General features: G+C 41.4%; 2 protein-coding genes across 2 annotated transcripts; one reads left to right on the top strand and one right to left on the bottom strand.

Moving 5' to 3' along the window:
- The first annotated feature begins 3,549 nt into the window (after nt 1-3,549).
- On the top strand, nt 3,550-10,703 carry LOC136432726 (hyaluronidase-1-like). The gene is made up of 10 exons (XM_066424193.1): nt 3,550-3,770; nt 4,303-4,459; nt 4,884-5,021; nt 5,429-5,674; nt 5,878-6,108; nt 6,455-6,544; nt 6,944-7,056; nt 7,472-7,622; nt 7,893-8,030; nt 10,555-10,703. Exons 1-9 carry the CDS (start codon nt 3,583-3,585, stop codon nt 8,025-8,027), a joined length of 1,449 nt encoding a protein of 482 aa, XP_066280290.1. The 5' UTR covers nt 3,550-3,582; the 3' UTR covers nt 8,028-8,030; nt 10,555-10,703.
- LOC136432725 (angiotensin-converting enzyme-like) lies at nt 9,417-25,767 on the bottom strand. The gene is made up of 14 exons (XM_066424192.1): nt 25,491-25,767; nt 23,131-23,292; nt 22,729-22,822; nt 22,247-22,390; nt 21,898-22,089; nt 21,480-21,577; nt 20,932-21,226; nt 20,503-20,601; nt 19,958-20,102; nt 19,199-19,300; nt 18,623-18,754; nt 18,021-18,196; nt 17,360-17,494; nt 9,417-10,633 (listed from the first exon to the last, which is right to left on the bottom strand). The coding sequence occupies exons 1-14, from the start codon at nt 25,713-25,715 to the stop codon at nt 10,551-10,553; spliced, it is 2,082 nt and encodes a 693-aa protein (XP_066280289.1). The 5' UTR covers nt 25,716-25,767; the 3' UTR covers nt 9,417-10,550.
- Nucleotides 25,768-27,371: the final 1,604 nt, after the last annotated feature.

Raw genomic sequence — 27,371 nt, forward strand, 5'->3', positions numbered from 1 at the left:
CGATTAAGATTCAACCAAGGGCGCCAGGTTTTCTTGAGAAACAACCAAAAGCAGGAAAATGACATATATTCAAAGGGACGGGAAAATCTGCATAATCTCAATATTGTACAAGCAGATCTTTCAGTTGGCAAACGGCCTGTTGCAATGGACGGATGGATAGTGTTTCTGCTCATGCATGAATACTTTATTGCCAACTGAGAGATAACGTTGGGTAACATAAATTCGGGATTTTTCCGATAATGGTTGACTGAAATCAATCTAGCAGAACAATAAACCATCCTTTTTTTCTATAATTCTGTCAGTATCATGTACTATCTCTGCACTAATCATATATATGGTAGATTTTGTCTCTAGTCGTGCTGACACCATAATATTTCAACTTGAAACTACCGTCCGCCGCACGCACAATGACGGTGCTGTCGGACAGGGGGGCACATTAATTCGGGAGAGAAGATTCGTCTTGAATATCTTACCGCTAATCACATTTTATACAGCAGCTATTCGTTCCATCCTTGGCTTGAGGAGAGTGCTATGGATATAGATGTGTCCAAGTAAAAAAAATACACGAAAAAAAGGCCGTACCGCACACATCAGGCCAGTTCGGGAACAACCCGTGTGTTGAGTCGGTAGAACTTCACTCAAAGTCGGCCCATCGTCATCATCGGGCAACGTGTAACGTTACATTATTCATGGCAAGTTAGCTGGATGCCGTAGCAATGGTAATACTACTATGTCCATGTGTTCCTTGTTGTGTTAGGAGCAAACTTTGAGGAAAATATCTTCCTCAGTCCACTATCACACGCAGCATTTAGACAAAAAAGTGTTCCTCACAAACCTTTGTCGTCTGCTTGACAACAGGATTCTTGTTAACAATATGGCGGCGGGAAAATACACGTGCCGTAGGTTGTAGCAACAGAGAGGAGTTTTGATGATTGATCACACTTAGAATCCGGTTGCAGGTTAGCAAAAGAGATTGTAATAAGTTGTCTTGTAAATAATTGTGTTTAGCAGGAAGCGGATGTGACATTTTTCTTATAAACCAGCCGACAACCATGTTGTGTAATTCTCCCACGAAGCCCTCAGACTGTTCCAATAAGGGACGGAGAGGTTTTGACATCGTCGCCTTGCTTATCGAAGCTTTTCAGACAGTGTTCTGAATACGTAAGTCTGTCAGGTTTGCATTTCTAGCGGTATTACTTATGTTGCATCTAGCACATATCCCTATATACCCCGTTTTCGAAAAATCGCGAATTTAAGTACCCCGCGAATTTATGTTACCCAACGTTATGTTCGGAGATTGAAATCTGCAATTGTTCTTAGTTGTATTGTTACCTCTAAAAAGGAGGTTCACCTCCGACGGGGTAACTGTTTCTCACACTGAGGCTACGTTTATTGAAGTGTGTTCGCACCTTATGATAACTAAAGATCCTTTTGATGGATTTGTCAAGGTACGTTGGCAGCTTTTGAGGTCCCGATGATACATGGCGATTTGTGGCAACGTAGCGTTATAGACTACATCCCCATCCTGAAAGTAATAGCTTTATATAGCTGTGTAATGGTCAGCTCGCTGCCAGGGGCTAATAACTGGCTACTCTCGAAATATAATCATCTAGTTGCATCATAGTTTTTGGGGCCGGCAATGTTTATTGCATATTCTAAGATAGACATGAAACTTTTAGTTGTTTTTTATTAACCGTAGGATTTTGATGGTGAGTCTGGAAATATTCTGGATAGCAAAATAGTCACTTTTTTACCAGTTTTAACGCATGTAAGCGTTACAGAAAAATGTGCGGAACAGTGGTTAGTTTCATGTATCAGAAAGTGTTGTCTATAGTGCTAGATACCATCCTCACACTGGCTAACAGAGCTGTCCTTGGTGCTGAACGCCATCCACCCTGGTTAATCGTTCTGTCCCTGAAATACCCCTCTCCCTAAGAAAAAAGGTAATATCTCCGATATTCACTCTTTGATTTCATTTCTCATGATGGTAGAACAGTCAACGAAGGAACAAAGCTACTTTTGAGAAACATGTTGCAATGCTCACCCCAGTTTTGGTGGTGGTGTTGGGCTTCTGCATGAGCGGACAGATCTACAGAGAAAGGCGATGCTTCCGATATCCACTCATTGAACTGTGTGACTAACAGTGATGATCTGTACAGTGCAAAACACAGGATGCTCGGCCATTGTATTGGTGAACACTAATTGTACCATCATTGATTTGATATTTTTGTATTTTCCGTTGGGGGTAAAAGAAATAAAAGTGAATGTAACGTTAACGTTAGCTATTCGAACGTGACCTTGCGCACTCACCAATGACACTGAAGATCGCCGTTTCGATCGAGCCATGACAAAGTAGAGTACCAAGCCTTCTTGTAAGTATCCGGGAGTCTTTTAGTGTAACGTTATACGTACTCCACTCTAAGTTACAGTCAAACTGGCCGTCTGTAGCTAGCGCTGTCTGATGATACAGTCATATGAGCTTGGAGGTTCCCAGAGGATGTCATCCATATATCAAATCAACATGGCCTCAGCACAAAATAAAACTCAGAACAAACTGCTACTGCAAACACAGTGTAGACCAATGAATAGTGTCAAAAGGAGGATAACATGATTTATATCTAGAAATCAAAGTGTCATTAGTTATATATAACAACAAGAAGTGAATTAATCATACTAAACTGCTGAAATTGATTTTCTAACATTAAGTTCATATCAATGAAGGTTGATTTAACTAAGGAACAAACGAGTCTATGGCACATGATGATTTATAAGGTGGTAAAGTCAAGTCTAACATACCTGTTCTTGGTGCTGAACACCGTCCACACACACACACACACACACACACACACACACACACACACACACACACACACACACAGTGCTCCCCTCCTCTACGGACAAAGGCGGTACTTCCGATATTCACTCTTGGTTTCGTTTCATTACGCACATTCAACGAAGGAACACAGTGACATTTGACAAAACATTTGCAATATGCATCCTAGTTTTGGTGGGGAGGGGGACATTTCTGCATGGGCGGACAGATCTACATGATGCAGTAGTGCCTCTCCTCTGCGGAATGCTTGCGATATCAAGTCTTTCATTTCGTACAATGGCAGAACAGTCACGGTGACGTTTTAGGAAAAATTTGCAATGTTTGCCCTGGTTTTGTGGGGGCACTTCTCGTCTTCCGATGTTAGCAAATTAAACCTACTTTAGTGACGGTAAAGAATATTGCTTCTGTTGGACCAGTACTTTTTTTCCAGATGACAGCAGAACAATCTGAAAAAACAAACGCTATCGAGGAGCGACCCCTACTGACTTTTACGGGTACTGTACATTTACTCATATCATATGTATAAAGACAATTCAAACTCTACAACTGAATAATATTCGAAGATTTTGATTCTGGACGTTTCGAATGACATCCACCACTCTTCTTCAGCGTCACTTCATGAACTGGAAAAATGAACTTTACTCATATGAGTCGTAGCATGGTATGATCGTATCATTCTAATTCACGATAGGTCAAAGTTCAGGAGGCTGACTGACAGCTGGACTAACCTGTTTTGGGTATCTATTGACATGTTACAGCCGCTGCTACTGTTGTTTCTGGATAGCTTCTACTCCATGACCCCAAATCCAAGGAGCAAGTTCCTCGTGCTTCTGTGGCTTGTACAGGTGTACGTCACACATGGAGGACCAGCACTACCTGACAGACCTTTTAACATAGTGTGGAACGTCCCCTCTAGAAAGTGTGCTGAGAAGTTCGGGTATGCTGGCAGATAATGCATCACTATATATTGTAGTTGTTATCCTCCAGAAAAAGACAATATATGCATGTTTTTTTAGATGTAAATTCTATATTATCTGACGGAAGCCTATTGTTATCGAACACACTTGTGAAAATGTAACGTTAGGCATGCAAAACTAAGATATTACAGTAGAACTTCATTATCAGAGCTAGATATATTTGAAGTCTTCAATCCATTTGTGGACACTGAACAAGGCTACTAACTTGTTACGGATGTAAAGGTGGTCATGCACATCCGAGCCAATGAAATTTCACCAACTGTAATATTTATTTATTTTATTTTGACTGTAATATTTACCTAGGACGGCGGGCGATACAGACTTTTGAAAGCCTTTGACCTTCTTCTGACGTCACGCTTCCGGAAAGTCACGTGTGACACATCGTTCATGCAGCAGATCTAATTATCTACGATAGAATCCTTATCATATGAGTTACTGTCTTTGTGCTGGATTAAATGTTTAACTGAGACGACGATATTGTTCGTTCCTTAGTGTTGAGTTCAGTTTGAACGAGTACGATATCGTGTCCAACCCCGGGCAGGAATGGAATGGAACATACGTCACCCTTTTCTACCCGCAAAAGAACCTCGGGCTGTTTCCGAAAATACACGAGCAGACGGGACAGGACATCAATGGCGGGCTACCTCAGGTATTTGATAAGAGAAAAGAAAGGCACCTCGTTCCTCTTGTATTTTCATCGTACCCATTGTCCCTTTTTCCCTCCATACCCCACGTCTTGATATGGATATGTATCGGTATGGTAAGGCATAGTCGTTAATGTTACATTCTACGTTTGCACATGTAAAGTCGGATAGGGTTTAAGGAATCTTTGAGTAGATAATGATGTGACTTCCATTAAGAATTCTGACTGGGGAAAACTTTTTCTCTGTACGTGGCACTTTTAAAGTCAGTTATGAAAAACATGAGTGCAGTGCCATGCATGTCGCCCTTGTCTGTCCAAAAAAGGAAATAAGAAAATAAAAGATAAAAACAATTCTGACTGGGGGAAAAATCGAATCCAGGCGGAAATTATGTACAAAACCGTTGTAACTATGTTGAGCTGTATACCACAGAAAGCCGACATTGAAGCCCACAATGCCAAGGCTACAGACGACATCTACCGACTGATTCCCGACGCCGACTATCAAGGTTTAGGAGTGATCGACTTTAAACCATGGCGGCCGCTGTGGAACCGAAACTGGGAGTCAAAAGTAAGTTTTAATTCGACGAGCATATTCAAGACTATAATCGTTAATTACCTCAGTCTATAGTTATGAAATATTATAGAAATATTATATTCATATGAATCTGAACGTACAGCCAGGTACCCATCTGAGCATTGAGGCTGTTAATGCTTCTATGTTGCAAGTTATCCCTAAACGTGTAGTTAACGACGACCACAGCACCACAAATGCAAGACATCAACATCGTATACATATGTACTTATGTGTATGCCGGTTCTAAGCACTCTAAAACCATTTTCCTCGCCATGCGTTTTACTATCCTGACATTGAAATCACCGTGAAACAAATCTATAGACATGTGATGTGTAGAACTCATATGTACTGCCGTAACATATAGTTGAAGAAAACAAATTCATATTTTATTGTTGACGAAGAGCATCTACCGAACAAAGTCAGAAGATCTCGTCAGACAATCGTCACCGGATGCTTCGAAAGTGGAAGTGACTTCAAAGGCGAAAGAGGCGTTTGAAGGAGCAGCGAGGATGTGGATGGGGAAAACGTTGAGTCTGGTTAAGGCGTTACGTCCGGGAGGTTTCTGGGGTTTTTACTTGTTCCCGGATTGTTATAATTCCCCAAGTGAAATTCAACTCCGTCAGGGCACAAGCTACGACTGCACGAAGGTAAGACATTGACGTCTGACATTGAAATAACTATGAGCAGGTATGGGTTTGGCACACAATGATATTAGGGGTAGCCCTGGAGGGATCGGCCAAGTTTAAGGTCGCCAAGGATAATAGCCCGAGCTCCATTTTTTGCCATTGGATCTATTTGTTGAAATTTAAAGCAAGAATGTCGTTGTGAAAGTGCTCCTTGTTTTCTTCAGGAGGTGAAATCTGACAATGACCAACTACAATGGCTGTGGGAGGGCAGCACGGGTTTGTACCCGAACATATACCTGACAGGCATCTTCAAAACTCAGCCCAGTTCCGAACAGTATGTTCGTGCCCGAGTGTCCGAGACCTTCCGAGTCATGGACAGTCGGCAAAGTTCGGCTATCCCCGTCTACCCTTACGTGCGCCTTCGGTATCGGGATTCAATGGAATGCCTTACGAAGGTTATCAATGTTTCATGATTAGTTACAGAAACTACCCACCTTTTACAGATAAATCGAACTTTAGCTTAGTGCAGTACTTGTTTCATGATTATCAAAACACTAACATTGTTATATTTCTTTGCAAAAAAAGTGGTCATTTGTTTACCACAGGCATAAAGTTGTGTTTTAATGGAACATTACGAAACATCCACACGCACTCAAAACACAAAAACGAATGAAATAAAACGTGCATCAGAACAACGCTATCCTAAATACAAACTGAAATGAATCTTTTTAATATTAACTGACTCTAGAGATAATTTTTTTCTGTCGTTCAAAACTTCATCTCTCCTATGTTGTTCTTCAGGCTGACCTGGTCTCCTCCATACAGGAGGCAGCGGGGCAGGGCTCGGCCGGCGTGGTCATCTGGGGGGCCTCGGCTGACGTCAACTCCAAGGTGGGAGCACTGATTCTGTTTTCTTCTTTAAGACATTAGACCCCATCTAGATCTGCCTGGCAGTAAGCTCGGTGTAGCATGCTGTATAGATGAATAACCCGAAAAATTAACCCTTTAAAACCTAGTATTCTCCCGGTGCCGGAATCGCACGAACGGATACATGATAATATCCGAACTTTGCCGACTGTCCATCACTCGGAAAGTCTCGGTCATTTGGATAACTTAAAATGGTGTGTTTATGTTCCACTAAAAAGAAAACGTACCATTTATACTTCACTCTAAAGTGGAAGAATTCTCCAATAATCTTCTTTATTGAAGCGACCTTACCAAGTACTGAATAATCTTGGCGACTGGTCGATGTTGAGGACATCCAATTCAAGGATATTTCCTGTTTTTCAGGAGAATTGTTTATCACTCCGGGATTATGTGACGACAACGTTTGGGCCATTTGCAAAGGAGATGATGAAACAGGCGGAGGATTGTGGCAGGAGGGAGTGCAGCAATCACGGCAGGTAAGAGAAGACCGCACAACACGTCTGCAGGATGATTAGTAACACCTCGTGCTTTCAATTGAATATTTACCGAAGAACCACATTTTGACATGAAATTCTACATCTACATCATAATGTTATCTCTGAGAAAATAACGATTTACATATGTATGACACGTCATGACGTGGACATATATTTTCCAATGACTGATATTGGGAATGTTTTGCTTTCCGCGGTAACAGATAACAACGTTACGGCAATTCCACGCCGGGACGAAGTCAAATTGTCTTTGTAATATAGGTCGTATGTTTTAGTCTTCATATTGATCCAGTTACTTTTTTGGGCATATTTGATACTACGTAGATACATTCATTTACTTCACATACTGCTCCGTATACTATCTATTCTAATACGTTAGTTGTATATGTCTTCACAGGTGCGTAACTTCTTACAAAAGGACGCCAGTAGCCGCAGCAGTGAAGACAGACAGAGTCGACAAAGTATACAAGGGAGTACAGAGTGTGGTGCAGAAGACACCAGAACCACCAGGAGGCGCTGCAAGCAAAGAACATCAGTCACACGAACAGGTCGGCTGTGTGTTTTTTTAGGCTACACCTCCGGAACAAAGCTACAAGACTCAGGAATAAAAAAAAGCATTGTCGCAATCATCTGAGTCATGTTCTCGCTGATATAATTAATGAATACAAAATGTTTAAGATGATCAATGTATAATCAGGATGCCTACTAAAATGATGTTGTACACATATTTTCTGTGTAGCCAAGTGCAACAATTATAACATTTTGTTTATATCGGATAGCATGTGCAGCTTATAACGGCACTTCCTTTGGTCTCACAGCTCATACCAAGGAAATGTGCATCTTGGTTTCGTGAGGGGCTGCAGTACCTTCCCGGTCGGCAGGGGACGTCGTGCCGCTGTTACCCGGGTTGGGCAGGAGAAACATGCGGCGTCTTCACTCATGAAGAATTGTAACAGGTAGTAAAAAATACATACTTCATTTACTGATACATAATTCATTGGAGAATAACACCCCCTTCTGGAGTTTAATAAGGATTCCTTTAACATCCCTGCAAACTCTCTCAACCATTTCATTCCCAGTCCATGATCGCCATGAAACACCTCTCCTCAAACTCTATCAACATTTTTCTTACCAGCTTTACGCTGTACAAGTCAGAATGGAGGGGATGCCTTCCAATTTGCCATGAGCCACCAATCCGCATTACACCAAAGACGACAAAAATCATCCCACTACTATTGGCAGTATTGCAGATTTCTCATCCATTTTCAACCTCTATCCAAATTGCCTTGAATGACATACCGGCACAGAAGTTGTCGAGTTTGCGTTTCCTGTAGATTATCGCGTTCTGAAGGACTGTCCATAATCTAATCCTATTTCATGAGGTTATAACGTTAGGCATATTAGAGTTCATGGAAAGGACTACTTTCTCTCGCGGTATGAATAGAAAACGCTCTAGGTCTATTTTCCTACAATCCCTTGAACTCTGGAGAGGTCAAATAGCTGCTTCATAATGTAATATCAGGGTAAACAACGAAAACAGTTAGTGGCATCGGCTCCCGTTGTTGCAATGGGTTCTTTTGTTGTAATCTATATAAAACCAAACAGTTACATCTGCCGCTGAGCCAGGAAAAAGGCAGATACTGGTGGTGTCCTTGGTGCTGATTTGTCCTCTGCGTGCACCACCTGCGACTTACCTGCCGTCTTCTAGCAACCCGATAGGTGGCGCTTCCCCACTTGACTATTTTCACCATATACATGTAGTTTTGATGCTATTCACATCGAGTAGTCTTCCTGCGTTTCCACAGAGAGTCCAAGAAACGTGTACATAAATGTGTATCACATGTGTTATCATATTATACTCTCACTGAGCTGAATTTTCCCTGTACCAACTTACGCTGGCGCTCTGGTCTATTTCCACTATACCAACTTACGCCACAGCAAGTGGAATTTATGTATGACATCAGACGCGCTGATTGCCAAAACAAAACGGTTACCCTCTGACGATGGTTAACATGCCGAAAACGGGAAATATATGCATGTTGTAAACTTCTTTCACTTCTATCAAAAAAACTATGAAAACTATAGGCATTTATTTGCAATGGAGCCGCAAGACGCCCTAATCACCACTCCGATGTTCGTGGATAACGGTCACCCACAAACGGCGTGCGGTAATTAATCAAGATCATACGTCTATTATATTATATAGAGCATTTCCTTTGTCCAGTACTAGTAATTCCTAATGATAACGATTCAAAGATCATAATTGCAAAGTGACACTTATGTCAGTTTATATCGTTCTATCTTTCCGTTCAAGAAAACACAAAAAGACACGCACAGACAACTGATTTAGTACTGATTTTATATCATTTTAGTAAGATACATATGTACTCTGCACGTATTCTGGTGTCCGACCGGCTCAAGCCTGTGTGGCCTATTTCTAAGTGTCAGGTAAAATAAAGAATGCTAGAGTGACCTTCGTAACAGTAAGTTGTTCAAATGAATTCAGGTACTTTCTGTCAGTGAAGAATTTGTGGATGGTAATAATGACATCTCATTTATTCTAAGTATAAATCCCAAAGTATAGGATCAGTGGGAGAAAGACCTCTGAATTTCCGTGCCTCAGAAATCCCCCATCTTTATATTCTGTCTTCAACAGACAGACAGATAGACGATGGTCTACTCAAACCGCATAACATTAGTTACATCATCTGACCCTCTTTTTGGATTTGTCAGTACTTCACTTCATTCAAGAAAAACACATCGGATAACACGTTGTTGATAATATTGGCACAGGAATAACAGACTACATTCCAATTACAAGATTGGCGTGGGGGGTGCACTGTGTCCTCCTGTAAGTTGGTGACGAGGAGCAATCTTTCTACAGCTTGCATACACAATAATTGTTCACCATTCTTATATCATGTGCAAATGCTTTTTTACGGCAGCTAGAACGTTTTTGCAATGGAACTGACAGACGTTTGAAACATATTGCCCCGTTTTGGGTACATTGACCATTGCCAAAGATTCTTGTTTTTTAATTGAAAATCAAGTGAAAATCAATGCGCGCGCTGATGTCATCCATAGAATTTACTTGCTGTGGCCTAAATAAAAACAACAACAAATTGAAGACGCGGTAACAGCCTGCAGCAATTTTTGTTTCGTACTTGCAGTAAGTTACGCAAATAGACATACTTTTTTATTCTATTTTATCCATGATGCAAACTTATATCAAAACTACTCGATACTAACATATTGACCCTTCCGTCCATTCTTTCCCTCAACTGTTAAAAGGTTTACAATAGCGATGTGTCCATTTTAGTAAAACAGCTATAACCTTCATTGAAGAATACTAGTAGATTCAAATGTAGCCTTCTCATTGCTTTCTTTGTTACATATGCAGTATTTGGTGTTATGTTATGTTGTGCCATTGCACACACGTCGTCACATTAAACATGACGTCGACAGTTTTCGCCCTCTCAGGTCCATGACGTCATCATTGTCGAGGCGAGCACTGCCCAGAGGACGACAACAAGTGATGACGTCATTATCGAGGAATCATCTGTAACGAAAGAAAAATGACGCTGTAAAAAGTAAAGACAAAAAATAAACGTTTTCGGTTGATTCAATTATTTCAAAGCTTTTAAACCTTTGCGTTAGCTAGGTAAGGAAGTGTGACCGTATTTGCCACTCTTTTCATACATTATGTAATTATCTTCGCCGAGGAACTCGGAGTAGATTATGTTTTCGGTTGAGCCGGCTGTTGTGTGGGTCTGTATGTATGTCAAGAGCATAACTCGGGAAACCTTTGATGGATCTTCATGATATTTGGTAGGTGTGTAGTGGTTGTGCAAAGGAAGGTCAAGTTCAAAAATCGTTCACCTGTCGTTTTCCAACAATACTGCAGCGGACTTTTAATTTTTCTGTGTTTGTATGTAGGCAAAAAAAGTGACGGAAATGTTGATGGATCTCAATGATTTTTGGTAGTTTGGAAGAAATTGTGGGAACGGAGGTCAAGTTTAGAAATAATTTATTTGGCGCTTTCCTACAGAACTGCAGCAGGCTTTGTGTGTGTGAGAGTTTGTATGTCGCCAGCCTAACTCGAGGAGCTATTGGCGGTTGTGCATGATATTTCGTGGATAGGTAGTGATGTCAAAGAGGAAGGTCAAGTTCGATCATGGGCCTCCTATCGGGTATTTGAGGTACTGCAGCGGAGCTTCAACGTTTGAGGCCAAATTTTCTGGAGGCGTCAGGTTCATGATTTTTTGGTAGTATATAGCTTCTGGGACGGCAAGTGAGTGGTGGGAATAAAGGCCCCCTAGCTGCTCGTTTGGAACTGCAGTTGGCGTTTTTGTTAATACATTTGGAGACGAATAACTCCAGCAGGGATTGACGGATTATCATAATTTATGGCATGTGGATAGTTTCGGTGATGCTTTACATAACTGAATGCTTGTCATGCAAATAAGACGATAATTTGCATAATAAATGAGGAAAGTTTATGAATTCGCCGAAAGCTTGTAGTCAAATTTCATACAAGTGCTATGGTAACGATTTTTAAGTGGTGTACAGCTCTTGGGGCAGGGAGTAAGTGATGTAAGTTTAGACCCCCTAGAGGCTTGCTTAGAACTGCAGTAGACCTTTTTTATGTTACCTTTGGAGGCGAATAACTCGGGTAGGGTTTGATGAATTTGCATTGTTTTGGACAGGTAGGTTATTGAGGTAATGATTAACAAATAAAGACATATGAAATTGTAATTAGGGTCTAATTAAGTGGTGAAATAGGCTTGTTTATAATTACATTTTTAAGTACCCTTTGTCGACCTATATCTAAGGACAACACCTGCTTGTCAGCAGGCCTGTGCAAATTAGATTGATGCTTTCTGGTGACCTCAAAAACCACCGGCCAAACTACACTCCGGCTGGGACGGAGCTTATATCAACAAACACAGGAAAGGTCTGGTCCTGTGCGGGACAAGTCAAAACGATGAATATAAGGAAATGTGCAAGCAGCAGGCACTACAGAAGGCATTATACTAATCTTTATGTGGTTTGTAAAATGCAGTTGTATACCACACTGGATGTGGACCACAGTCCTTCGTAGATGAGAGTAAGAAAAGGTTCTTGCGCAGATAGTGACATAAAAATCCTCAAAATCAGGATAATCTTTAAAACAGACCCATGCTACCCATCAGGACCTGACTGAACTCCCCTCCAGGGTGTTTCACATTTAAGACAGAGACACGAAAAAACAGTAACAGGTCTCACAAATCTAACACCCTCCAAAAAAAGTGAAACAGTAGGCTTTAGAGAGATATTGTCAATAGCAGTAGGTGCAAGAGTCGTGGTCACTGCCAACGTTAACATATAAGACGGAATTGTTAAGGGCGCATTCGTAGGCATTGACAGCACATGCCATGATGTCCACACCTTCCTCGTAAAATTCGACAGTGAAAGCAAATACAAGAAAGATTTACCCAAATGCGGTACCCATCAAAAGACAATGTTCAATAAGTTCTCAGTTACGGCAAGCGGACGATCCAAGCACGACGAGAAAAGTATCCTCAATCTTTAGCATGGGGCTGTACCTAAAGTTTAAGGTAGATCACTGGACAAAACTGTTGTCCCCTTTGAGCGCAAACGGGTCGTTTTTTCTCAGGTCAGTTATATGTTGCCTTACGTCATGTTGAGTTTGAACGGATTGTATCTATTGGGATTTAAATCGTATACAATTAGTGAATTACAATACTGTAAACCAAAATATATGTTCTTAAAGAAATGGAACTCCTAAAACAGCTGCCTGTGTCAAAGGTTACACAACAACCTAACACAGAAGAAGGTGATACTTGCATTAAATGTCAAGTTCCTGAATATACTCCTACGCGGAACATCTAGAAAATATGAGAGCTGACAGATCAACACAACCAGTCGATGTCTTCTGTTTCGTGGAAACCTTCCTGAATGGCCGACAACAGACTAAAAATGTTCTGCCACAAGCAACGGCATTCAGAGCAGACAGAAATGGAACAGGAGGAGGGGGGATGACTGTTGCTACACAAGACGTCAATCCTACACAGCCGATATATTTCAGCCGATGGAGTGAAGTGCATAGCTACCACAGTCACCAAACTATCGACCACAGTTGAAACAAATCAAAGGAGCGAGTAGAAACAGAAGCGAACCCAACCGAGATTCGAACTCACGCCGAAACCGGAGGCCAGATCACAGGCACTAGGCCCAAGGTCGCAACCAGTTAGACTGGTCAGTTGGAGGCGTTTGAACCCCCACTGTTACACTACTCCCCCTTTTCTTTCTAGACTGGTCCCGAGTCTCCGAGTACGATATTCCCTGTGTAATCTGATCGTTACTCACAGGGCCGGCCGGTGTGGGAACCAGTGAAACAAATCAAAGGAGCGATCGAGTAGAAACAAGTGATCCCAACCGAGATTCGAACTCACGCCGAAACTGGAGGCCAGATCACAGGCACGCACGCCTTAACCACTAGGCTAAAAGGTCGCGACCAGTTAGACTGGTCAGTTGGAGGCGCTTGAACCCCCACTGTTACACAGTCAACAGCATTAACATCTACAAACCACACTCCTTGCCTGAAGCAGCCTTGTTAATTGACTGAGCTTGAGGTATGTTGCCAATTATTATCACAAGTAACACGTGTATCAACTAAAATACTTTTCAGAACTAACTTTCGATAAATGTGGTAAATAGCTAGAGCTCTTTCAAGTAGATTTATCAACACCAGATAAAAAGGCGATGTTACCTAGACTTCTCCATGATACAGATGCAGAATCCCCCCAATATTCATAGTCATCAATGTTTGTAAATGTCTTTGAATATTCATCAACGTTCATGTAAATTTTCATTAATATCTATGAATATTTATCTATGTTGAAACGTATATTTATAAAACATAACATCCTTGTGGATTTATTAACACCAGATAAAAAGGCTAAACTTCTCCATAATACAGATGTAGAATAGAAGGGTATTTTCCTAGTCATCAATGTTTGTAAATGTCTATGAATATTCATCAATGTTTATGTAAATTTTCATTTATATCTTTAGAAAATATATAATAATATTGAAACGCATACATATAGTATTCATAAATTCGTAAATTCATAAATTCATTAATTCATTAATTCGTGAATTCAATTTATAAATTTATAACTTATATGCACAGTCCCGCGAGTCAAGTTAACGAATTTCTGAATTTCTGAATTCATGAATTTATGAATATCATGAATATCATATGATGCCTTACGTCATCGCCTTGAATTATGATATTATGATATAATTATATAATAATTTATGAATTTATGAATATCATGAATATCATATGATGCCTTACGTCATCGCCTTGAATTATGATATTATGATATAATTTGGAAATTCCGGAAATTCCGGAAATTCCGGATATTCCGGATATTCCGGATATTCCGGATATTCCGGATATTCCGGATATTCCGGATATTCCGGAAATTCCGGATATTCCGGATATTCCGGATATTCCGGATATTCCGGATATTCCGGAAATTCCGGATATTCCGGATATTCCGGATATTCCGGAAATTCCGGATATTCCGGATATTCCGGATATTCCGGATATTCCGGATATTCCGGAAATTCCGGATATTCCGGATATTCCGGATATTCCGGATATTCCGGATATTCCGGATATTCCGGAAATTCCGGATATTCCGGATATTCCGTAAATTCCGGATATTCCGGATATTCCGGAAATTTCGGAAATTCCAAATCTTCCAAATCTTTCGGAAATTCTAGATCTGTTCTGAATGTACAGAAAATTGATGTTCATGAATATTTTTAAATATTCATCAATGTTTTATAGATATGCGTCTCAGCAATTCATAGAAAATTTACATAAACATTGATGAATAGACGTTTAAAAATATTGATGATTATGAATATTGGTTGTGGATTCTGCCTCTGTATCCTGTGACTTAGGAGTCTAGGTGTTGATAAATCTACTTGAAAGAGCCCTAGCTATTTACCATATTTATCGAACGTTAGTTCTGAAAAGTATTTTAGTTGATTCACGTGTTACTTGTGTGAATGAGCGTGTGAATGAGCTCCAGAACACACCTCAAGCTCATTCAATTTATCACTAGTTGGCATCTATTAATATTTCTCTCATCTTCAGTTACATATGTCACATGTTTGAGAGTCCTATGGTGTAGGTTTTGGACCCCTAGCGGCTTTTTTGGAACTGCAGGAACAGGTTTTGCTTCAGACTTTGAAATAGAATAACTCAAGAAGGGCCTGATGGATGGTCATGATTTTTGGTAAGTAGCTAGCTTGAGTGATGATGTACATGATTAGATACTTATTATGCAAATCAGCATCTTTGGCGGATGTATAAACTTTCCTCATTAATTATGCAACAAGATGCTGATTTGCATAATAAGTATCTAATCATGTACATCATCACTCAAGCTAGCTACTTGCCAAAAATCATGACCATCCATCAGGCCCTTCTTGAGTTATTCTATTTCAAAGTCTGAAGCAAAACCTGTTCCTGCAGTTCCAAAAAAGCCGCTAGGGGTCCAAAACCTACACCATCTGTCCAAAGAGCTATCTACCACTCAAAAAGCAGGACCATGGCGTAGCATGTCCAGAACACGAGATATCAAAACAAGAAGTTCCACTGCAGTACCGTAACAAGCCGCTAGGGGACCCAAAATCTAATCATTTCCATGTCTCATCAAGACCTACCCACCTACAAAATATCAAGAAAATCCATCCAAGCCTTCTCGAGTTATGCTGTACGTTACAAACACACAAACAAACGCTACCCTCTGCATAACCTTCTCTGCGAAGGTAATGAAAGGAAAGTTTGTTAACCTACTGCATTTCATAATCGGACATGGGACTGTCAGGTCATGTAACCAGATGGCCATGCATAAACGTACATGTAGGTCAAATAAATAAACTATCCTCCAAGCAGAGGTGTGGGTCCTGCTGGTTTTAAACGCGTTCAGTTTAGGCATTTTTGTTCACCACGATTGGCGACATAAATGAAAAGGGGACAAAATAGAAAGCCTGACAAAAACACCTAAAAACACGACAAAAACCAGCCAGACCCACTCCTCTGCTTGGAGAGTACACTGTACTAAAACTGCACCACTGCTAGGTGCGGAAAAGTCACATGTACATGTACTATGTCTTTCAAAATGTGTATGATATGGAATAAAAATTTATTCTATTCATATATATTGACTGTGTCATTTCATCATCACTTTCAACTTACAACACTGCAATATTGAACCTTTGTGGCCCATATAATATCAACATACTCATATTTTTTCATGACCAGTTATACATTTGTACCAGCACACTCTACACATATACTAGTCCTGTACCACCAAATGATTTTTAGCCCCATCTAGACTGGACTCATTCGCCCCATCATAACTTTTAATGGTATGGTGCATGATCAAATTTGTAGGGGGTGATAAGCACGTAAATATCAATCACTCTCCATAATAAGCCTTGATTATTTGGCGAAGATAATGTGTTCGTGGAACTCTAGTTTTTTTATGTTTTGAAGTTTGCAGAGCTAATCGATAAATCAATACGACGTTATGCGTTAACCTTTTGCCATTTTACCCCGACACGCCTAATATTTACGATGCAAAGTTCATGAGACATTACATAACAAGTTTTTGAACAGTATTTGTGTATAGACAATACAAAATCACATTTTGGGTTTTGATTAAGAAAAGAAACTAAGCAGCAGTATATACATGCAGGGCGTTTTTGCTGACTTTCCACATCAATGCGCTTCAATGCAATGGATCATATCTCAAGCGTACATAGCGTTTTTTTTTAATCCAATTGGCAAGTTTTTATGTATTCTTCAGGTATTCTCTCCTGTGATGATGAGCTGTACATACTTAATAGATGTTATTTGAGAGCTCAAGTGTAAGAAGGACTCTGGATGTCCGTAAACGTCTGGGCTACGATCCACTGCAATGCAACAGCTGCATCTGTTACCATGTTGGTGTCCATTCGACGTCACATGAAAACTCCCTAAAGCCCCCCTCTCACTGGACGCGCGGTACGCTCGCGGCGTCGCTGCGGCCGATCGAATTGACAAAGCACTCAACGAATTTCATCGACAAAAAACTAATCTTTTGACTGATATTCCCATTATAAAGTCAAGGGTAACACAAATCTAGTTTAGGACGCAGCGACGCCGCCAGCGTGCCGCGGGTCCAGTGAGAAGGGTGCCTGTGGATCAAAGACCTACCGTTCGGCGTTTCGCAGAGGATCGGGTCCTCGTCTGAGTTGTCGTCACAGTCCTGGATCCCGTCACACTTGTCGGCAGGCCGGACACACCTGGACCCGTCCAGACACGTGAAGCCACCTGTTCCCTCACAGTCGTCTGTACAGGTCAGCAGGTGGAATGAATTAGGCCTTTTATTTAAGTACATAGAGACAAGGAAATGTGGTATGCATGTACCTCTGCATGTACCTCTAAGTAAAAGTTCTAACGTTAGACTCATTATGTGAACAATGAAAAAAGAGTATGAATAAAATTTAACATTTCGGTGACTCAATTTACAGGCTAATATCATAATCCATTTCAACAGAACGACATTTGGCCGATTGTCTCACAGTAACTAGTCTCGTTAATTTCAACACCCTTCCGCTTTACCATATAATTATTTGCCATTCAAACACTGGACCACACGGGTGCGCTAGTTAGTCATTACCGGTCGATTGGACGGTGGCAAATCCCTCTTGAAAATCACCTTGCAAGTTGTTTTAATAATTATAGTTAGAAAACTTTTACAGGTCTTTAGAACGCTTCTACTTGACGCAGTTTTTGCAAGCACGTCTTAACTTCATCTTTGGTGTCCTATATCTATTCATTTGCTTGCTTGATTCTCATAAAAGAAGCGACTGACATGGTGGTGTCCAGCCGTTGTCCCAGCCCAGAGTCTCGTTCTCGTTCTGTTTTTCCAGCCAGTCGATCAGAGGAGCGAAGTACTGCAAGATGGCGGCCGCGGACATCGCGCGACTTCCGGTCAGAACCTCGAACGCCTCTGGCCAGGGTTGGCTCTTTCCCATCCTTAACATTTCACTGGAAAATAGAGAAAAACATTCTAGTCATTCTCTCTCTCTCTCTCTCTCTTTCTCTCTCTCTCTATCTAACCTCCATTAACATTAATCCGCCGGGTTACATAAATCCGCCACACCGAAAAACAGTGAGAGTAGCAACACACCCCAGCCTATGCACAGTTTAGATATACAGGATTGCATGATACTGGGGATATTGGGTTGGAGATCTGTTTGGACATATCATTTCAGGGTGGCGGAATTATGTACCCAAGTGAAATTATGTTAGTAGATGTTCGATCCTCTGCTTCTTTGTAAATAGTTAATACTGGTATACGGTTAAAAGTAGTGCATTGTTAATCCAAACTCTCTTTTAATTGATATAAGTTAATTGAATTAATTTCCGTTGGTTAATACGTTTGTTTACAACGTGGTGAGGTAAAGTACTTACGCCAGTCTGCTTCCCGCTATTTCCTTCATGGCCCCGGCTGACGCGTCACACTTGTGCAGCTCCCCTGTGTAGCCTGACAGACTACACATGGCCTCGTGGAACTGGAACTGGATGACGAAACTCACAAAGTACCTGCAGGTAAAGTACCACAGAATTCATCAACAAAGTATACAGAGTTAATGTTACAACTACAATCTACAACACATCTCCCAGTTTCCAAGTCGTAGAAACGTAACGTTAACCAAACTCCGGTGTGCAGGATGGTTTTTAGCGAGACTTTTGACCAAGTGACCGACAGTTGACAAGGACCTATGACAATCTTACAAGACAGCTTAGATTTGTAAGACATATCCAAGACAGTCCCTGAAGAACAACCCTCAAGATGTTGTCTTAAACTTATCGTACGACATATGCAACCGGGCAAAACGTATGTAGTACGTAGCCTATCCCACCTAGCAGAAAATCCATATTGATGTATCAATGAGGCATTGACTAACAGAATAAGACTTAGGTCAGTTGTTATATGTTTTTATCATTAACACGGTAGAGAAATCATAACTAAAACGCACACTGTACCTAATGTATGGAGTATTGGCGGGTACGTGGTACTTGCTGCCAGCATCGAAGTCCTTGTCTGGATTTCTCGGTACGGGTGGTATAATTCCCTGGTACTGGGTCCTTGGAATTGGACGAAGAGATGTGAAAGGGATATTAGAGCATATAGAAATCATCAAAGGGAATAGGAAAAAATTGGTTTGAAATTGGGCCATAATCAGTTATTCATCAGTTATTCAAAAAGCTGCGTCGGGCTCCCCGTTTTAAGCTGCCATTGAGCCGGTCCAACAGACATTCGCAATCGTTTATCCCCAGGGCCCTTGCCATGTTGAATCACAATTAACGCACTATATCCCATATGCATCAACTTTCGTATGACGTCTGCCTAACTCATCGTGCAATTATTGTATAGTTAATGTCTGTAATTTGTAATTTTAAGCAAAATTGTTATATATGAATTTTAAGTATGTTTTCAGAATTGGATAACATTTTTAAATATTGTTGATAACGAAGTTTGTAAACACCAACACAATTCAGGCTAAATGCCTGCAAGGTGGTGATTCAATAAAGTTCAAAAGACGTATGTATTAAGAGTCATGATTTGCGGTACCATAATGAAACGTCGCAAGAGACTGTTGTGTGCATGTATAGGCTTATAGGTAGAGACAACGGGTGCTATGTACAGCAAAGACGATACCTCCAAAATACATTCCCAGCGGTTTGCCAATAATCACTTTTACTAAACCCCTTTGAGAAACTCAAAGTTATGACAGAGAGTACCTCAGTTTCCACCACTCCTCGTTGTACTTGTCCGGCGTGATGTCTCCGTTGAAAACCCGCCACCTCCATTGGTCGATCAGGTAACCGAACGGAAGGAACGCGATCTTCTCAAGGGCCATTTGCATCAGGAAATTGATGTCAACCTCTGAAAAGCATTGGAGTTATAGCTTAGGACTTTCCCGCTCAGCACTAGTACATATAATGAATGTAGTTTTCGGGGATGGGGTTGAATGGAGGTAGTCGAAGACAATATCATTGTAAGGCTGTTCTTATTTACTGAATTTACTTCTAAGTCGTTCTTAGAAACAGCTATAGACCAACAGCATCATTCGTCAATATACATATAGTAATAAAACAAGTGAATATCGATATTAGAACACTGGCTGACCTCAGACTGATCTTGGCCAGGGACGTAGCTAATGATTGTGAGGTCAAACCTAAGCGCAACTTTGCCAATAGAGTCACAGTAGACAAATTACAGACTGGACTGGGCCCTAAGTTTACGCTATACACAAAGCAGACGTTTTAGCTGCATGTCTACTAACCAGGATCGTCCACCAGCTCGGGCAGGAGTCCGACCTTGTTGAGATGGGCGGGGGTGGACACGGACAGCGCCAACAGGTCACCAACGGCCTCGTGGAACCCTGGGGTATATCATACGGTACATCATCTCGTTTGTTTTTCTGACCAAAAATGGTTGGCATCAGATCAATTTCGGTACATTTTGCCAGTTAAAATTTTGGAATTTTAGTCTCAAGCTCTGTCCAGTGAAATGATAATCTTGTACATGTAATAGGTACATAAGCCTACAATCATATAACACTCAAAAACAAAAATGACGAATGTTGTGCTTTGTGATAGCTATAGCTAAGTGTCACTAATGGATATTCACTAATTGTTCGGTGGGATGTCACACGGATGACTTTTCAGTAATATTCCTTCTTTTTCAAGAAAGATGAGCATTACAAGGTTACCTGGATTAGCGCCCTCGCGGAAGGGTAGCGGTTGGTGTGCGTACTGCAGGAAGTATTCTATGTGCCCCATCTCGTGATGGACAGTCACCAGGTCCTCCTGGTTCACCTTGGTGCACATCTTAATCCTGACGTCATTGTCCAGGTAGAAGTCCCAGGCCGAGGCGTGGCAGACGACCTCCCTGTCGTCAGGCCGGGTGTACATGGTCCTCTCCCAGAAACTGTCAGGCATCGGGATCTGCCCCATCTCACGGAAGAACTCGTCCGACAGGTTGAACATCCTCCGGGCGTCGTAACCCTTTAACGATACATAGTTTGATATGAGATATTATCAAATTTGATCGCTATGTGAGGGATGTTAACATTGTCAAACATCATATTACCTCACTGTTCATGATGATACCGGCGTCACACAGCATTGAAACAGCTCGCCTGACGATTCAATGATAGCCAACCACTTACGGTCTTCCAACTCACTGTGACCTTGCCATACCTACATGCCAACAGACAGACCTGTATCCAAAATGGTATACTGTTAGGATTGGTCTTACCTGTCTCACCATCTCGTCCGTTACGTCAATGCTCGGCTTGTTGGGAAACGGAATGACGAGATTGTAGATGTTTCCCCACGTCTGGGCCCACATGTTTCCTATGGCGGGTAAGGAGAGAGCACAAAATAAGTTCTACTGATACAGACGGGGGACGGTATAAACTTCCAGGCACCCTTGACAAATTGCTGACGTTGATTTACATTGCTTGCAAGATCCCGCGGCCGAGTCCTCTTACATCATTTTAACTGTGATGGAGATGACCAATAATACAATTAGTTCGTGTGTGTGTGTCACAGTGTGTGTGTGTGTGTGTGTGTGTGTGTGTGTGTGTGTGTGTGTGTGTGTGTGTGTGTGTGTGTGTGTGTGTGTGTGTGTGTGCGTGTGTTTGTGTGTGGACAGTTAGCTTCTTGCTATTTACCCAATAGATGCGCTGGAATCGGGCCCTCAGCGTTCACCATCTCCGCTCCGTACGTATCGATGAGTTTTCTCCTGACGTAGGCGTGCAGGTTCTGGTATAACGGCTGCAGTTCCTGGTAGATGTTCTCCAGCTGCTGTTGGAAGTCTGCGGTCTCGTACCAGGAGCGCCAGTACTCCCCTGTGTCATTCCAACCTACAAATAAGGCGATGAAATTGATTTGTTATTGAGCAGCTGTGTGCAACAAAAGCACCTTTCCGATTGGTTGTTCTCTAATCAAGTTTTCACCATAATATAATGATTAACTTGGAAATATTGGCAACGGTTAATGTGGCTACTTGGTGCATCTTACCATCAGCTCTCACGGCCTCATTACTGAGTTCCACGAACTTGGTGTAGGGATCCGCGAGGCGCCGCCCGGCCGCGTCCCGCCAGCCCTCCCAGCAGAACAGCAGTCGGTTGTAGTCGGTACTGTCGGCCATGCAGTCCTCCAGGTCTGTAGGAGCACCATTTTAGTCACGAGTTTCAAGAGCTAGGCAACTACAGAAGCTCATGCACCCAAGGGACAGTAAAGATAGCCCAGAGAATGCACAGATCTAACGCCTTGGTTTTATAACACCGCGGGCTCCGCTCCTGTGGCGTTACCAGAAATTGCTAGTATAGCAACGTTGTTATGGCCCTTAAGTCTAGAATCGTACACTGCATTCGACTAAAATTAACAATGCCTACTATCGCATGTTTTTCCAAATCTAGAATACAAGTATATGGTAATGAATATGTATCGTAAAGTTATATAAGATCTGAATGAAAGTTTCAATCTATCATCTTTCTCACCCGGGTTGAGATCCAGACACGTTTCGGGGTCATCATACTCGCAGGCCTGCCCCGTGCTGTAGATCTCCTCCATCTCGGACAGGAGGTTGTTATACTGTAAAAGTGGAGCAGGGTAAAAATGTATAGTGTTTTAGATACGTTTTTCATTGTCAGTATTTTTACGTATAGCTTTGCAATTCAACTTCATCACTATAGCCTAAACGCACCATCAAAATTAATACAATGACTGTACGTACACGTGTACTTCAAAATACAAGTGTAGATCAATTCTCAATACACTTAGATATTTTGATTGTTTTGTTTTTTTCACTCAATACATAGCATTGCACTACCGAACTCCGAAGACATCACATCACATTACATCACAGGGATAAACAGATTTTTTCGTTTGTGGTCTGGTACCTCTTCAAGCTTTTCTTCGTCCTCCAAAGCGGCGGTGCCCAGAGTGGTGATCATACTGAAGAGCCGCTTCACCGTGAAGTTACTGAAGTTCTCCCAGTCATACTCGAACGCGTCCGTGGCCACGTCCTTAGAAAACTTTGCCACCTCCAAGTTCAGTTCAACCTATGCATGGGTTCAAGTTTTAAAGATCATAGGATTCCCAAAACTCCGCTACGGTCCCATTTCCAATCCGGGGCCCGACCGGGCAGCTTGTTGGAACAAAAAATATGATATAAAAGACAACATAAGACACGAAACTCCTAACCATGTATTGTGTATTTTCTTGATATGCATTTTCTATCTTTCGTTTTCGCAAACAGCCCGGCCGGGCCCCGGATTGGAAACGGGGACCGAAGAATTAGGAAGCATTCTGAAGATATTTGTAATTTACCACATCTTAAAACTTATTTCTTGCCAACTGCTTTCAGCGCTCTCTCTATATAGTTGTAAGAAAATGGGACCTTTGTCCTCGCGCTGTTCTCAATATCATAGAAACTTCCTTCCTTACGCCTTCTCTGTTTAGTCTACAAAATCTTAAATTTCAAGCAACGCTCCGTTAAAATCTGGAATATTGACATGCAGTTCGCCCAATTCACTTTAATCAAAACGCAGAACCGATATAGCTGTCAATAGTCCAACGGTCATGAGCCCAGTAAGTGGACAAAGTGCCCAAATGATAACCCATCAACATTAAATGTTTGACCAAAGATAAGTATGTCACGTTAGAAAGTTATTGGTGTCATTCTTAAAAGAGGTTCTAGGGGCGGACTTGGAAAGAATTGGGTGGTAGAAGTGTGTGTGTGTGTGTCTATGTGTATGTGTGTGTATGTTTTGTTTTGTGTGTGTGTGTGTGTTTATGTGTTTATGTGTGTGTGTGTGTGTGTGTGTGTGTGTGTGTGTGTGTGTGTGCGTGTGCGTGTGTGTGTGTGTGTGTGTGTATTTGTGCTCGCGTGTGTTAACATTCATGCTAATGTAGAGTGTACGGTCATGCTAATGCGTAGGGCAAGAGTACAAGAACGCTTTCGCGCTCACATGTAGGCCTTCGAGTACTGATATCCCCATCAAACAACCGTTATCTGACAGAACTCTGGATCTCAGTGTTTACATTGATAAAGCCACACATTCAAGAATGACATTCCTAACGTACTACATATACCAGTTGTTTTTTTAGAACATATGACACGTTACAAGTTCTTTCTCAATGACCCTTGGTAAGAAGTGCTACAGTTCAGTCCCGTCACTAAGATGTGATTGAGGGGGTTGTTTTCCTGACGATGCAGTCCCGTATCGATCCCCACTGTGGAAAGTACGACCCTTGCAGAAACCTAAAAAGGGGTTAAGTAAAGGGCAGAGCACGTGAGGACCACAGGGTACGGTCCTGTGTCCGAAGTCCAGTTCACGTCTGGTCTCAAGCGTGCAACACGCCCCGCGGCTATAAAGTAGGTTGTTTCTTGGTATTATCAGTTGGCATTCTCTGCTAGTTGGTCATTTCTTGGACCCCCAAAATAGCTTCTAAATTGAAAAAGGGTCGAAAGAAAATAGATTCTTGTAATTTCTCTTCTCCCATCCATTCTTTCTTACTCCATGTGTTATGTCGCACAATTTTCATCCTTCCTTCGTTCTCTCATTCATTAAAGAATTCCTCTTTCTTCGTAATAAACAAGCCGTTGTTTTAAATTAAGTCAGCAATAATTGTTTGTTTATCTATTTATGAGAAGCGCAAATCGGCCTGCATGCAGTCCGCTTTTCATTCAAATCATTATGGACGAGGTAAGGGTCAGGCAAAATATATAACAAAGATATGTCTACATGATTTAAAGCCCTAATAAATATAGTTCTGGTTTATCACTGTATCACACGTAAGTATAGTAATGAAATCGACACGGTTTAGTTAAGTTAACTTCAGTTGTGTAGGTATTTGTAATTTTTCGTTAACGAAGATGTTAACAGTGGCGCAAAAATACAGTCTGTTGCTATGGGAGTAACAGCCCACTTCGTTTGAAATAGCTCACGTAAATTATTAGATTTTGCAGTTTTGAAGTGCGTTGTTTACTAGTATACTGGTGTGGGATTGGGGTGCCAGAAGTGATACACAAGTGTTCTATTCGACGATCGACAGCAAAATTCCATTGGTAACTCGGTAAAAGACCAACAAAATTAACCCGATCGATTCACGTGCTTCGACTCTTGGAGATTACAGTATGGACCCTCGAAGACAACAGAGAAATTGATATATGCGTCACACTTTCTTTGTTCTCAGTTTTTGCCACGTAAAAGGACGACATAACACAAAAGGCATAGGGGAAGTTCAATGACGTTACCTGTTTTTTGGCGTTTTCTTCGGTCAAGTTGGTCTGGTAATTCCATCCTGCGATGACGGCGCGATTTTGTAGTTCCTTCGCCCGTGTGTCGTACTCCTCCAGAAATATCACTCCCTCAGATTCGTTCTTCTTCTGACAGTGGGTTGGGACGGAACAAAGAACAATCAGCACGATGCTGTAGAGGACAAACCGCGCCATATTTAATCCGCAGCTTACTTGGGGCATGTGACTATATCTTGTAGAACGCCCCAAACAAACTGACCAACCGTTTGTTCAAAGAGTAGAAAACAAATAATCCCTTTCAAAATTTGGTCACGTGCTTCCTTAGTGTAACAACTAAAACGAAGAATACATTTAGCGATAGGGACCTAATAAACCACAAAATGGGTTTATATGTATTTTTAATATAATTTTTGTCACCTTTAGTTGACGGTTTTCGGAGGCGTGCTCAAGGTTTTGATCGGATAGATTTTGGCGTGTGCCTGCAAAGTTTAGAATTTCATGTTTGGCAACGATTAATGATTAAATTCTATCTCTGACGGCGTGCTCTGGTGATTTAAATTTGTGCGTAAGTACCGAGTGTGAAAGAATAACGGCAAAAGCTATATGTATACATGTGGCTGCATTTCAATAATGGGAAGTAGAGCATATGGTTTAATCTGGTTTGCATACATCATTGGGCTTAGATACATGCAAAAGTACTTAGCATGTTCTTGATAGATTCTAATGATGACTGCTAGTGTAACGTTAATTTGCGTGGTGTTTTCATTTTTCAGACCAGAAAATACTGTCTTTCATTATTCACAGTTAGTCTTCAAGCAGATTTTGTTAGGAAAAAGCGTAACATTTCTGGCTGTTTCATTGGCTGGCTTCAGAGGGTAGTGTGTCCAAAAATAAACTCGGATCCCCCACTCTGCTTACCCGTCAGTTTGCATTTGAAATTGAGGGCGCGAAAGTCGTCCAAATAACCTGTAGATAACAGTAACTACCCTTGTAATAGCAATATCAAAAGGTAATATCGACGATGTCCCGGGGCATTGCGTGTTGTCAAAAATCGTCTGGCTCAATACTAGCTCACATTTTGTCGGGAAAATGTGGTACAACTTGTTTGGGCGATCCTTTTAAATTTGCCTGTGTCACGAATAGTACAGTAAGACTGATTCTACATTTTCAACAAGATTAAATGGTGGAGTACCAAGGAGAATGGTTACGCGAGCTTGTAGGAAAGGTAGTGGCCCAAAGCTAAGGAATGAGAAAAATTTCCAGAACAAAATTGCCGTTACAAATGTAAGTTACAGGACCATTGGCAGTGACCATGACTCATTGAATTGGATAATGTACAGACTAGGAAAGAAAGAACGGTACCAAACCACAACATAAAAGCATGTTTACTGTTACTGACATGACATAAATTTGACAAAAACCAGGTCTGTCAAAATAAAGATTTCTCAAGAAAATGTTTGAACAAAATGCGTGCCTCCCCAAGCATAGAAAATGGAACATTCTCGTGACTCCCACGTTGCACTGCGGCGAACCACCTGATGACAACATGGCGGCAGGTTTGTGATGTGTGCGCCTCTCCGGACAGTTTCACAGGTTCTACCGGGCTGTGGCAACTTCACGGACACAGGTGAGTGTACGGAAATAACGATATATCATCTGTGATACTACTGTGTAAAGGGAATAGTTGTCATGCCTTGTATGAGTCAGTAACACCTCTGTATGTAGTAGCATGCTCAGACGAAGCTTTGGGTTCATGTATTACTGTACGGTTGCGTATATTATAAGCAAAGCAAGGTTGTTAAAGAAAATCACAGACACTAGCTCTGCAAACCAAATAGAGTTGTCTCTCTGCGCAGTTAATTTCATGAAGGACAGGCA

This window comes from Branchiostoma lanceolatum, chromosome 4 (assembly GCF_035083965.1).
Source record: "Branchiostoma lanceolatum isolate klBraLanc5 chromosome 4, klBraLanc5.hap2, whole genome shotgun sequence".
NCBI classification, from domain to species: Eukaryota; Metazoa; Chordata; class Leptocardii; order Amphioxiformes; family Branchiostomatidae; genus Branchiostoma; species Branchiostoma lanceolatum.